General features: G+C 35.4%; 4 protein-coding genes across 4 annotated transcripts; 2 read left to right on the top strand and 2 right to left on the bottom strand.

Moving 5' to 3' along the window:
- Positions 1–340: 340 nt before the first annotated feature.
- LOC104752372 (uncharacterized) lies at positions 341–1,751 on the top strand. Its single transcript, XM_010474489.3, has 2 exons — positions 341–723; positions 1,352–1,751. Exons 1-2 carry the CDS (start codon positions 523–525, stop codon positions 1,529–1,531), a joined length of 381 nt encoding a protein of 126 aa, XP_010472791.1. The 5' UTR covers positions 341–522; the 3' UTR covers positions 1,532–1,751.
- Positions 1,743–4,641, bottom strand: RGLG4 (Ca(2)-dependent phospholipid-binding protein (Copine) family). The gene is made up of 11 exons (XM_010474490.2): positions 4,074–4,641; positions 3,718–3,802; positions 3,485–3,625; positions 3,289–3,402; positions 3,118–3,215; positions 2,958–3,037; positions 2,755–2,860; positions 2,539–2,666; positions 2,307–2,424; positions 2,168–2,224; positions 1,743–2,060 (listed from the first exon to the last, which is right to left on the bottom strand). The coding sequence occupies exons 1-11, from the start codon at positions 4,275–4,277 to the stop codon at positions 1,977–1,979; spliced, it is 1,215 nt and encodes a 404-aa protein (XP_010472792.2). The 5' UTR covers positions 4,278–4,641; the 3' UTR covers positions 1,743–1,976.
- Positions 4,642–7,370: 2,729 nt separating this feature from the next.
- LOC147926031 (uncharacterized) lies at positions 7,371–8,258 on the top strand. The gene has a single exon (XM_087492840.1). The coding sequence runs from the start codon at positions 7,371–7,373 to the stop codon at positions 8,256–8,258; it is 888 nt and encodes a 295-aa protein (XP_087348966.1).
- Positions 8,259–9,006: 748 nt separating this feature from the next.
- CYP79C1 (cytochrome P450, family 79, subfamily C, polypeptide 1) lies at positions 9,007–12,214 on the bottom strand. Its single transcript, XM_010476190.3, has 4 exons — positions 11,834–12,214; positions 10,344–10,953; positions 9,972–10,245; positions 9,007–9,575 (listed from the first exon to the last, which is right to left on the bottom strand). Exons 1-4 carry the CDS (start codon positions 12,196–12,198, stop codon positions 9,205–9,207), a joined length of 1,620 nt encoding a protein of 539 aa, XP_010474492.2. The 5' UTR covers positions 12,199–12,214; the 3' UTR covers positions 9,007–9,204.
- Between the last annotated feature and the right edge of the window lie 2,188 nt (positions 12,215–14,402).

Raw genomic sequence — 14,402 nt, 5'->3', positions numbered from 1 at the left:
ATTACGAAAAAATTCACTGATGAATTGGTTATCATCCGGTCAATCAACAGAAAATAAATTCAAAACATATGAGATGATATTATTGTCTGTGATAAAAAGATAATATTTTCCAAACATATCACAGATGCTAGTAAAATGAAAGTATGGGATATTTTGCGTAAGTAAAATTCTTTACTAATATTTTTGGACATTTATCTCATATTTTTTTCTTTTCCACAAATTAATATGTTCGCAAACTCCCCAAAAATATAGGGTGTTCTTGATACAAACACAAACCTTGTGTGTTTCTGACATAACTAAAAAAATTAGAGGGGACTAAATATAATATCAAAATTATCAGGTGTAAGATCCGAATATTAAGAATATTTGGGGCCCAGAAATAAATATATAGAAATATGGGAGGTTTTTTGCATATACGCAAAAGTGCCTACCTGTAATGTGTTGAGACCACGAAATCTACAACCCTAAGAAAACCCCCGGCGAGAAAAAAACGGTGAGTCGGAGAGAGAGAGAGAAGGAGAGATGTCGTTCATGTATGAGAAGAGCAACACATGGAGATGGCTAGTGATGAAGACGCGAGATTCCAGATCCTTCTTCTTCACGTTCGCTACTTTGTGCGGTGTCATTCCCGGCGTGATTGGCTATGGTGTTATGCAGGTCACCAATTCCAGTAACCCGGAGCTCGAAGCCCGCCTCCGTAAATCCGCTCGCCCCGACACCCTCGTATGTATCTCTCTACCGAAGACCTTTCCTGATTGTTCCCTGTGATTGTGCTCTTCTCTTTAAGCATTTTTGATTGGTCGTTGATGCGATTCCTGACCTGTTAAATGTATCCGCTAATCATCGGATCTTAAAGATGTTTCATGAACCTGATAGATGTTTGAAATTAGAAATATGTAGTTGGTCTTCTTCTATTGAGGCTCATAGGATGGCTAGATTCTTGAGCTTGATTGGTTACAATTTGTTCATACATAGTCACTTGAGCTTACCTTGATGTGTGGAACTTTTGTTGGAGTATGAGTGGAACATCTTGATGATTGTTGTATCTCGTGCTTTTGTTATGTGAAGATCTAAAATCAATTGTTATCTGCTACTTTGCAAACCTCCTATGGGATTGAGTCCCTAGAGTTGTTGTGGTGGATTGATGAGTTAGGCATTTGCGGGTTCTGTTTTTCTGTTCTTGCTCTGCTTCACAATGTCGATTCAGTTGAAGTTTAGTCGTATGTCAACCTTAGGCTGATTGTTAAACATGAACCGCATATGAAAATCCTTTATTGACACTACTTTTGGTTTTTGTAAGCTTCTATCTTTTTTGTGTTATCTTCTGCTGATGAACAACACTTTTCTGCAGATGATGGGTAAAGTAAACCAAGAGAGGCTAGCTGAGTATCTCGGTGAGTTGAAACAGAAGCAGGATACAAACGACAGATACGTGGCTGCTTTAAGGGGAGAGACTCTTACCAGGAAGCCTTACCAAAGAATCCAACCAGTGCCAAAGCTAGATGACACGGTGACAACCAAAGCTCAGTAAGGATGAATTCTTTGAAGAGTCAGTGTTAGTGGATGACCCTCACTTGAATCTTTCGTTCGTTGATGCAAAGATGGCATGTTTCCTGGCTGTAATGTTTTTTTTTATTTTGTAACTAGCATCTAGCGACACAGCTTTTGTGCTATGCCAACTGCTGCCACTTCAGTCACTACAAACATTTTGCTATGATGAATAAAACTGTGTAAAACCCATGTTTTGTACATTGCTTCTTCATTCTTACTTGCAAGGTTATTGTTTTACAGTACATACGAAATTGCATTGTACATGCTGATTGTGGAACATTGTCAGAGACAGTTGGCAAACCAAACTGTAGATTTTACAAAGGGGAAGGACAGTATGTGCAACCGTTTCTTATGTGCATAAATAAAGCTTGTCGGCATTTATCACGTGTAACACCGTGAGCAGTAAATCAGTTTGTGGGCATTCATCATGTGTAAAGCCGTAGCCGGCTAGTGATCCGTACTCGGCAGATGGGGCAACTTGATATTTTGGATCCGCAATCTCCACAAGTCTGCAAAAGGAAATTGCAAAGGTAAGTTAAAAACTGGTTTATTTATGGATGGGCATTGGTTTGAGTAAACTTAAAGCAAGCAGTTAAAATTCCTTGGTGAAACTAACCATGTGGCCGCAGCTGAAAGCCAAGTCTTTTCGGTTAGTCAGACAAATCGGGCAACTCTGTTAAACGGAATACCATATGAGTGAGACTGAAGTTGATTCGGCAAGTCAGAAAATTAGTAAAGTATGCAACTTATGAGACCTGGGTTTGTTCAGGTGATGTAGGTGATGCAGTTGATGGTAGTTCAGCATTAGTTAGAGGCGTGTACGGAATTGGTGGGGGTCTCGGAACTACTGTCTTAGCTGAGCCCGTCGGGTTCCTTTATAGACAGGTGCAGAATTAGAAAGGACCAGCAGAAGCAATTAGACAAACAAAAAGAAGCAATAAGACAAAAGTTCTATTTATGTTGAGAAGTGAAAACTTATGGAAGTACCCGAGTAAGCGGAGTTCGATGGCTGCTTGATACTGAAAGGGAATCTCCATTAGAGCAGCAAGAGCAAAGGCAGTTTCTTTGGCAGACTCTGGTGAGTTTCTCATCATGATCTCTGTGAAATTCACAAACTACGCATAGAGAAGAGAAGATAAAGATCAAGAAGATACTCGAAGCAGAGCATATAGATGGAAAATAACACAGAAACCGGGAAGATACCTGAAAGTTGTCGAATTCACGCTTAGGGATCTTATCATCGAACTTCCTCATGTCTTCCCATGGTCCGTCTCCAACACCGACTAAAACAATCGATAAAGCATACGAGCTGTAGATAGAAAAAGGAGGTGCGAAAATGGTCTGTTTGGATTCCACAAAACCGAGTTGCGAAAAAATGAATAAAACTGAATCGGCATTTGTTTTACCTTGCATTTACAATAGCGTCGATGGTTGTTTTCTCTTGTTGACTGAGTTCTCCCTCGGCCATATCTGTACCTCTCGTTACCTTTAGCATTCAGAATGTACCCTTTTAAGATTGGTGTCGTATTTTGTTTACTTTTTTCTTTGTAAAGCTTTTAACTTTACCTGTCCATCCGCGACGATCACAAGAACATGGAACTGTCCACCGTTCTTCTCCACAATGTCAACGGCAGCATCAATGAGCGGTCCATACGACGTTGGCCCTTTTGAACACGGAAGCTTGTGTGACTTGGTAATAAAGCTATGGAAGGTATATATAGATTTTCAAAGAAAGACCTGAAAGACGCAAGACGGGTGCAATTCTCCTGTAACATGCTAAGACCTCTTCGAAGCCATGACATGGAGAATTGTCGCTATGGAAACCGAACACTTCCTCATCGTGAGTTGTTGCTGGATAATGCAAGAAAACAGAGTCTCAGAAACAGAGATCGAAGATGATATTTTCAGGGGAAAAACAAACAAAAACACTCACAATCGCCAAAGCCGAAACAAGGGATGAGATTGTCTTCGTCGAAAGGAGCCAACGTTTGGCCGATTACAAAGATCGCCTTTTCGTATGGATTTGGTGTTTCCCCGAGCGCGTGCAGACACTTTCCATCAAAAGAAGTTTTCCCTGAAACAGAACACGTTAACCACACTTTTATACATTTTTGATCAAAATATGTGAACTTACAATTTAAGTTTGTATTTATTGTAGCTACTTACCAGTCCACTCGTTGCTCTTAGTGAAATCAACTCCGAGAATGAGATTGGATGATTCAAGACCAGCTTCTCTTAGAGCTTTTGATACCTTTTAAAACCACCACACCATTCCATAATTATCACACTCAAGAACAAACTCCTCACTAATTATGGTTTTTAAAGAAATTTTTACATATCTACTAGAAAATGTACCAAATCAAAATATGTCCCAATGTAGGAGTAAAGAGAAAAATAAAAAATCATACGCCTCTTGTATTAGCCTTTTGAAGAACATCAAAGAAGCAGAAACCATTGTGAACCAAAAGTCAAGTCAACACAAAAAAAAAACAGAACAAAAGGAAAAAAAAAAAAACAAGAACCTGGTCGAGGGAAGAGAAGCGATCAGGGATGAGAGCGTACTTCTTCTTGGCGGCGTTGGTCTTGTCGTCGGCAACGGAGATTGAACTTGAAGCATCCGACGGTGATGGTTCATTAGATTGAGACGACGTCGTTCCTATACTCATACTCCGACTGCTTTTGCTTTTTCCACTTCCAAATCTCTTTAAGAAATTTCCCATAGTCATCTCCTTTCTTCTTCTTCTTTCTTCGAATTCGAATTCAGAAATATGTTTTTTTCTTGATAATGATAGAATCTTTTTTTTTTGTTCCCCCTTCTTTGCTGGAATATTTAAAGAAGACTACTCTTCAAGACACCCAATAAAACATTTTATTGCTTCACTGTCATTTAAGTTTTATTTATTTTCATTCTACGCGGCAACGATCATTAATTTTTTTTTATGTCAACCACTAATTGTTATCTAGTTTTTACGCGGCCAGATGGGGACTTCATATTTTACTATAGACCCTCATGACTCATGAGTACCGAAACCTAGAAAAAATGAAACTATATATTATATACACTGAAGATCTTATGAGATGGATATAAATATATCATTTCATTCTTAAAAAAAGAAGAAAAAAGAATGACTTTGTGAACAAAGATGGAATTAGATACTCTCTTCTTATGCTAATCTCAGTTTCCAAGTTTAATATCTCCATTTTTGCACTCCACCCGTTTCTTGAAGCTTACTTTACCGAAATTAAACGGCGGGAAAATACTGGGCTGGGCCTTTTATGTACGTTTATGGTCTGATTCTTTTTTTTTAACAACGTTATGGTCTGATTCATTCATGAAATGTTTATTACTTTCGTTGCTAGGATAGTATCGGCGCTATGTCGTGCGGAAGGATTTTTGTACGTTTCTTTGTGGTTTTTTTTTTTGTATTTTTATATGTTTGTGTTGGATTAGAAATTTATTATATCTTTAGCATCTTATTTGTGAATTGTTTTGTATATGATTTATTGTGTGGTTTTGATTTGCTGTATTTGTTTTTTGTTTTTGACTGATGTATGTCCACACGAATAATAATTCATAATTCATAAATAAGATTGAACAATTAAAAAGCTTGAAGAATTGAAATTTAGTATTGTTCTTTTGTTCAAATTTTATTGTATATTTTTCGCATTTTAAAATTTATAAAGTAACTGAATTAATATATAGTTATCATTATACATATTTAAATAAATTCTTAATTTAATTTTCCCTTATAAAAAATAGATACTTTATGAATTCTTTGTTATGTATAGAGATTTTTTGAAAATAAATTGTTTTTCTTTTCGTGAAAATCATATTGATAATGTAATAACTGAAAAATAATTATATAAACAACCAGATAAGTTCACAACCACACAAAAATATGTTATAACAAAAATGATTATGTTGTCCCAAAGAAAACAACATACCTCTCCAGAAAAGTCACAATCTTATACCAATTCAATGTGTGCCTCGAGCTCTCACTTGGTTTATTTTATTGCCTTATTAATTTTACATGAAAATTTTACTCCTACTTCATTTTTGTATTCTTTATTAAAGAAATTTATGGTGATTCGGCAAATTATCCAGACAGACCAACTTATACCCAACAATCTTTCAATTACACATTTTTAGAAATTTTTTTTCATAGCTATAACTGAACTTCTGTTGCATATGTTCTACACCGCAAAATAGAAGCTACTATGATTAACACAACACATTTCTTTATTTAGAATTTGACCAATCTTACGGTCCATTAACACTTGTCATTGACAAAACACTTCTTTGTCATCTTCTTCTTCATCATGAGCTTCTTCTTTGTTCTTCATCTCACATAAGCTTTCTCCTTGCAGGTCTAAAATACAAATCTATACAAAATAATAGAATTTAATTTTACAAAAATTTGAAGGCAGATTTTCGAAGCAAATATCTAACTGGGATTTGGGAAACGAAACGAAAGATCTATTGTAAAAGATAGAGATAGCTGGAATGTTTGATTGATCTTTATCATCATGTCTCTTACATATTTTAGAACACACAGAGGAAAGAAGAATAATGCCCAAATATCGAAATATCGCTATTTGTTTTTTTTGGAATATTTCATATAATTGAAATGTTGACAAGTAACATATATTAAGGTGATATGTATTATTGTTATAATTTTAATGGATAAATATTTGAACTGTCAACACCTCGCCCTGTGACTTTTACCTGAACCGATTTTTCCGAACTGAACCGAACCGAGAATTGGACAAATCGGTTCGGGTTTGGTTATTGATCGATTGCAATTGGAAAGATCTCTGCAAGTAGTTCGGGTATGCATTCGGTTGGGTTATGTTATGCATAACCAAACAGGTTACCGATTCATCAAAAACAATCATCGCTCTGTCATCGTTTTCATCATCCAACAGTCGAGGTCTTCATCATCTAATCGTCTTCATGGTTGATTCGGTTCAAAATCAGAAGCTTTTTCCATTACTCAAAAAACCCGAAAACCTATTCGAACCAAACCGAAATTTTTTAACGGTTAGTTCGGCAACATTTTTCATTACCCGTAAATTCGAGAACCGAGAAACCCGAACCGTGTTGATCCGAAATATTTGCAGTTGCAGACCTTCTGGCAGAAATATTCTCTCATTCGTTTCTCTTTTGTTTAGTCCACGTAGGAGTAAAATCAGGTGAGGTGTATTAATGTTATAATTTGATAGGATAGATATTTTTAATGAGGTGTCAACACATGATTTAAAACAAAAAACACGTGTTCTTTTACTGTATTGATTTGACTATATAAAAGGGAACCCTATGTGCCGGGAAAATATATATATATATATATATATAAACTTTCTTTTGGAAGGAATTATATATAAACTTTCTTTTGTAATTCTCATTGGTTTTTTATACCAGCATAAGAATTAGATTACCGCATCATCACAAATTTATTATCAATCCTTTATTTATAAAACTAATAATCAAAAGCAAGAGGGAGGTTTGGGTCTGAAATCCCTTGTTGATGCCTATCGTCTACCTGTAGGGTGTCTCCGGGACATAGAGAAAATGTGTGCTGCTTTCTTGTGGTCAGGACCGGACCTTAACCCCAAGAAGGCAAAGATAGCTTGGACTGAAATTTATAAACCGAAGCAAGAGGGAAGTTTGGGTCTGAAATCCCTTATTGATGCTAATAAGGTCAGTTGTTTGAAGTTAATATGGCGAATCCTCTAGAAACAAGATACCCTCTGGGTAAAATGGATTTGGACATATCTAATACCGAAGGAATCCTTTTGGTTAGTTAACAATGTATCGGGAAATGGCAAAAACAATGTTTAAGGTGGAGGTTAATAACGGGGCTTCAACATCATTCTGGTATGATATATGGTCGCCAACGGGACGTTTAATTGACCTAGTGGGACCGAGAGGATTCATTGATTTGGGCATTACGCAGGGTGCAACGGTCCAAGAGGCCATAACCACGCACAGGCCTCGTCATCATCGGTTTGCTGTCTTAAATGATATAGAAAACACCCTTCAGGCTATTACACGTCGCTCTACTCGACAACCAAATGCTGCTGACACCCTGTTATGGCGATCTCAGGGTGACAGGTTCTCCAAAACCTTCTCCTCTCGACATACATGGCATAATGTTCGCAGCTGTCACGCAAAGGTCGATTGGTACAAAGGGGTATGGTACTCTTACTCCACCCCTAAGTATTCGTTTATCCTCTGGCTGGCAATTCATAACCGTTTAGACACTGGCGATCGCATAAAACACTGGTCATCGGGGCAACAGGTCACATGTGTCCTCTGTTCCGGCGCGGAAGAGACAAGGGATCACCTATTTTTCTCGTGTCCTTACTCTGCAGTTATTTGGAGAGAACTCACACAGTCACTGCTCTCGACTCACTACTCAACAGACTGGAGCTTTCTGCTCACGCTGCTTACCTCCCCGACTTTATCACCTCTCCCACGTTTTCTCTTCAAGTATGTTTTCCAAGCAACTGTCTATCATCTCTGGCGTGAGAGGAACGCTCGACGACATGGAGAGGCCCCTTCCCCGCAGGCTCAAATCATAAAGCTCCTTGACAAAAATGTACGCAATCGTCTCACCTCAATCTTGAGGTTACACGATCATCGATACGATGAAGGCCTGCATCTCTGGTTCTCTACAAGAGTTCACGTTCGTCCATCCTCTTGCTAAGACAATCAGTATACTGTTTCAGACTTGTTCGGTATTTCATTTTTCAAACGCTGAAGCATTTATTGTACAAACGTTTTTTGGTTGAATACAATTTTACATTTTTTCAAAAAAAAAAAAATATTATCAAAAGCATGCCATTAAATTTTTGTCATGTTCAGTTCAGAGACCAACGAAACAAACGACAACATCACGAAAACTAATTCAATTTTTTTTTTTTGACTATAATGTTAAATTAGATTAAAAAAAAAACATAAAGGTTTTACAAAGCTTTTGTTAGAACCCTCTTAAAACAGTTTGGAGAAATAATTGAAACAGTTAAAACAGTTTTAGTAGAATCTTGCAGCAAACCATGTTTGGATGCTGTGCTAAGTCTGTTGCGGATATTTTTATCAATGAGCTTTATTAGCCTCTCCTCTGTAGCAGGTTGGTCTCCATGTCGACGAGCATTTCTCTCCGGCCAAATGGAATGTCTTGTGTTTTGAAAAGCGTAACCGGTAATAAGCTTTGTGGTCTTGTGGAGCTCTTCGCTTCCAAGCAATGCCATGATCTCTTGCCAGCCTACGGTGTATTTGTTGAGTAGCAGCTTCTTGGCTAGTGCCTCCCAGATTCGTTGTGAAAAAGGACACTGAAAAAAAGATATGTGCAGTGGTTTCCATCAGATGGCCGCATAATATACAACCGGTGTTAACTAATTCAAATTTAATCCATACATCACATGACAATAACAATAAATTCGGCGCCGTTAATGTTGAAAACAGAGCAAAACCGTATCTTGGTTCTTATTTCATAGGGCTTTAAATAGCCAAACTCAAGAAAAAACTGCACCTCCTTAATTATCATACAGAGGATTTTCTACAACTAAGAAATATGGGAGAACAATTCAACTGCCACGAATCCTACAAACTCGGGAGTTTAGTCAAATAACACTAACAGTTAACCGGTGGGATCAAACTGGTCCGGTCCGGAGTTTCGGGTACATGACGGCATCTAATCTGGGCTTCACACAAGCCATCAAAGGATTAGCCATGAACAAGTTTTCTTTCGACTCGACTAGCTCGATTTTGTCCGTCGTACCAGGAGGAATGGTCCAGTCGAACCCTTGGAGAAGCCTACCCAACAACGTAACAATCATGGAGGTTCCAAGCTTCGCTCCAACGCAGCCGCGCCTACCAGTTCCAAATGAAACAAGTCGTAAGTCTGGTTCAGTCAACATCACTTCCTTGCCGGTTATGTGGCGCTCGGGCCTGTAGATGAGTGGCTCATCCCATGTCTTAGGGTTTCGACCAACACCAGGACGACTCACTAGAATATGACTGCCTGCAACATCAATATTTATATTGAATTAAATAAACAATCAAATAATTACATAATTAATTGAAGGAGTGATGGATAATAAGAAATTTTGTATACTCATAATCTATTTATTTTCTATCCAAAATAGTAATGGAATAAATATTATGGAAAATATATTAGTATATGTGGTATATATAGGAGTTGAAGACAGAGCTAAACAACTCATAACATCTTCCACTACTTATACCACTAGGCTAAACAAACTTTCTACAAAATAGAGCCGATTATAGAGCTATATAATTTTCCACCGCAAGCTGATGCTTACAGCTTCTGTCTTGGGCCGGCTCTGGTTGAAGACAAATTAATACGCCTCTAACCAATTGCATAAATTTTGGGGGATAGAGAAAAAAAATGAGATACCTTTTGGGATGAAATATCCAGCGAGAGTTGTGTCGTGCCGTGCCATGTGAGGGACGAGGAAAGGATTGGTAGGGTGAAGTCTGAAGGTTTCTCTGCAACAAGCTTTGACGTAGTTTAGATTTGGTACGTCAGATTCTTGAACAAGTCGATCTTTTCCGACAACCATATCGATCTCTTCCACCGCTTTATCTAGAATCTCTCTCTGGTTCAACATTTCCGCAAGTGTCCACTCAATTACATTCACTGAATTATCAATCCCTACTACATCAAGATCCTGCTAAAAACGCAAAGAAACCATAAGTACTTATCAATAAATATATATTTACAAAACTAACTGGTATATATAGTGAGTATATTTCTATGATCACAAACCACAGAGAGATGCGTGATTTCTTGCGGGGTAAGCAACGGGTTCCCATTCGCATCTTTAAGGGTGAAGAGGATGTCGAGCCAATCCTTGATCTTCGCATTATCGCAGTTTTTATTCTCCCCTCTCCACAACTCTATCTTCTCATCGATAATCATCTTATTGTAATTAGCAATAACATCAACGGCTTCTCTTAACTCAGTCTCCTCTCCCTGGAGGTTCCATCCTCTAAAGAAAGGGTAGTAATCGGCTATGTAGAAGCTAAAGAAACAATCGAGAGCCTTGAAAATGGCGTCAAAATGTTCTTTCTCTATAAGTCCGAGACTCCCGTCAATCGTCGCCTCCTTCAAATTTCTCCGACCAAACAAGAGTCTCATCTTCACATTGTGTGTGTGAGTGCACACGATCTCCCTCACGTTCACCACAACTCCGTTTCTTGTCTTGGACTCACTTTTGTTGTATAGGTTAAGGACATAGGCGAGGAGGTTGTCGGATTCTAAGTTTCTTACTTTGAGTAATAAGTTTAAAGCCTTTGTAGACATTAACTCTGACGACATCACTTTCTTCATCTTCTTTTGCCTCTCTCCGTACTCGTCGAACACTACCCCATTGTACCTAAGAACTTTATAGCGTTTACACATGGGTGGATCCAATTTATATATGCATTATTTAAGAAATTATGAAAGGTTTAATCAAATCACTTGCCGCCATTTCAAAATAGTAATAACTCACAAAATTTGTTTCCGGGAGACAATTTGACCCTCAATTGACAAGAAATCATAATCTGGGAAAGATGATCAGAGGAAAATGATAGTGTTTTGTTTTTCACCTTTATTAAACTAACACGTTTTCTTAATTTAGTTAAATAATAATATTTTGTCGAGTCAAGAGAATTATAAGCTTTTCTAAAAATAAATTGTTATGTAACTTGGACAATTTTTTATATTGACCATTTCAGATCATCTATATATTAATAAAGAAACATTCTCTGAAAAATGTTGACGTAACATGCGGATAGACTATTTTTTAATTTGTCTTCAGTTTTAATAATATTTATATTTACAAACATTGTATTTGTCCAAGAAAAAGTAAATAATAAAAGAAATTAAATTCTTATATTAGAGCTACCAAACTGCTCTACCCCCGCTGAAGCAAAAAAAACTTGGACTAAACTAAGTGATAGGAGTTTTGTAAAATCTATTTCTAACTTAATTATATCGCTTAATTACACTTTCATAAATCTTTAAAATGATTTTTTTTTTGTTCATATGATTGATATTATTATAATTCATATGATTATACAAAAATTTTCATATTCATATAAAACTAAAAATATATACTACACAAACTAAATTTTATATTCCAAATAGTATTTTTACTGATAAGTATAATAGATTTTATAAATAGAAATTACAGTAAAATTATTTAATAATTATTTAATTCTACACATAATAGGAGTTGTTATCTAGTTTGTTATAAAATTCGTTATACTTACCCGCCACTAATATACTCGGCAGAATAAGAGTCTGGCCTGTCCGCAAAAACTGCGTCTTTCTCTCTAACGACTTCTCGAGCAATTATATCAGATGTTATGGCAATGACATGAACACGACCAAACCGGAAGCAGGCTATATCCGTCTTCATATCGTTCATTACACGAACTATCCATTTGGAGGTTGGTCGGTTCTTGAGCATTCCTACTAAGTTCCCAATGATTGGAAATCCTCGTGGGCATGGAGGCAGCTGCTTACGACCACCAAAAAAACGGTCTACAGCGCTTTGTATGAGAAACAAAATATTGAGAGAGATAGAAAATGTGAGAACAATCGAGAAGATAACATTATTCAAATAATAATCCATGATCTCTACTTAGTTATAATTTTTGTGTATATCTATATCTTATATAATAGTTGTTCAAAAAAAAAATCTATATCTTATATAATAAAGTAAGGTCTTTTTTGACAAACTCTAAAAAGTTTTCATTTGAGACTTTAGTTTTGTAACATGTATTATTTTCTCTTTAATATTTTAAGTATATTTTTCTAATTATGAGACAAGATATAAGTTGATATTATATTATAAGATGTTTGATTTATTCTTTAATTATGTATGTTGTCCAAAATAATGATTTTCTCTTTTATTTTTTAACTTTAATAGAAATAATTAACATGATATGTTTTTCAAATGACTTTATATGACATACATTATATTATTTATATTTAAGACAAAATATAATTTGATATTATACATTATAAGATGTTCAATTTATTCTTTAATTTATGTAGCATATTGTCCAAAATAATGATTTTCTCTTTTATTTCTTAACTTTAATATAAATAGTTAACATGATATGATTATTCCATTATTTTCTTTATGTAGAATATTGTCCAAAATAATGATTTTGTCTTTTATTTCTTAACTTTAATAGAAATAATTAACATGATATGAATATTACATTATTTTTCAATTTGATTCTAACTAAAACAAACTAAAGTATATTTAAATATATATATATATATATATATCTGAATATAATATTTAGAGAGAAATAACTAAAGTATGTGTCATTTAAAGAAAGAAATGAATGTGTATATATATATATATAATTACAATTTGTTTTGCTTAAAATTCCTATCATATATTATTAGTCATAGTAACTATTTATATTTGAAAAAAAAATGTATTTATTTATGAACATTCTCACATATTTTATTAAATTTCATATTCTATCACATATTTTGTAACTCTCATATTAAGTTGATTAGGTTGAAATTTCTATCATATATTTATAATTATATCAACTAAAAAATTAATACTCAAAACAACTAATAAATGTATTTTTGGTGAATCTTCTTACATATTTTAGTAAATTTCATATTTTATCACATCTTTTGTAACTCTCATATTAATAATCATATCCATCTTTAAGGTACTAAATTTCATTTAATTGAAATTGTTTACTTCTGTTATATATTGACACTTCTATAACTTCCATAATATTATTAGTATTGTAATGAATGACTAATAACAATTAGAAACATAATAAATATTAAAATATATTGTTATGTATTTATTGCATTTTGTAACTCTCATATAGCTTATGTAAATTTTTATAGATATAAATTGATATAAGGACTAGTGCATTAACTATCTAATTAAATAAAGAATAGGCTTCTAACTCCAAATATTCCTATAAAAAGAATATTTACACACATCTAGAGTTCAAAGGCATAAAACATGAATGATGAAACCTCTGTTCAAGATAAGCAAAGGAACTTTGATAGGATAAGGAATTTACCTGATTCGTGTTGCTACGTGATGATGCAGTATGACAAAGCCTGCTGAGCTGCTACGAGAGGGATGTACTTAAGAGGACTATGTATGCTGAAGCGTATTGTAACGGGTGTCATCTATAAGAACTACCGTGGTGACTTGAAAGAAACTTTGTTCTCAGTCCATAAATTCCATCATGGCCCAACAAGTATTAAGGATCAGACTACTGTGCCAGCAGGTAAGGAATGGGCACGTGTCCCCACATAATCAATTTGTCTTCGGACAATTTTATTGATCTTTGCCCATGCCAAAGAAAATAAAATAAAACAAAACAGTGTATAATCACATCACGTTTGTATGAACGAAAAGAAAACAAACATTTTTAAAAATAAAAGGTTCCACTTCCACACTTGCTTTATCCATCGTATATTTTGTTTCGTCAGTAATGTTGTAAAACACTTAGTGGACTCTATAGACCGGTCCGTTCACAGTCCATTAGGACATGGCCTTACGGTCCATGTACGGTCTATACCATGTGTCATGGCCTTTAGGCCCATTAGTCTATTAACTTATGTCCTATGTCGGTTTGGGCTTTGGCCTTTGTATTCCACTATATATGTAACCTCTATTCGACATTCATTAATAAGAACAAGAGATTTCATCCTTCAACTCTCTAGTTTCACAACACGTTATCAGCACGATAGCCTCTTACCCTAAAACCCTAAAAGCAGCCGCCGCTTCTAAAACCCTAAAACCCTAAGGCAGCCGCTGATCCTCTTCTCTCTCCCAAA

The sequence above is a fragment of the Camelina sativa genome, chromosome 16 (genome assembly GCF_030686135.1).
Source record: "Camelina sativa cultivar CO46 ecotype springtype chromosome 16, ASM3068613v1".
Classification (NCBI taxonomy): domain Eukaryota; kingdom Viridiplantae; phylum Streptophyta; class Magnoliopsida; order Brassicales; family Brassicaceae; genus Camelina; species Camelina sativa.
Note: the sequence above shows the minus strand (reverse complement) of the source record. Positions and strands in the feature narration are given on the sequence as shown.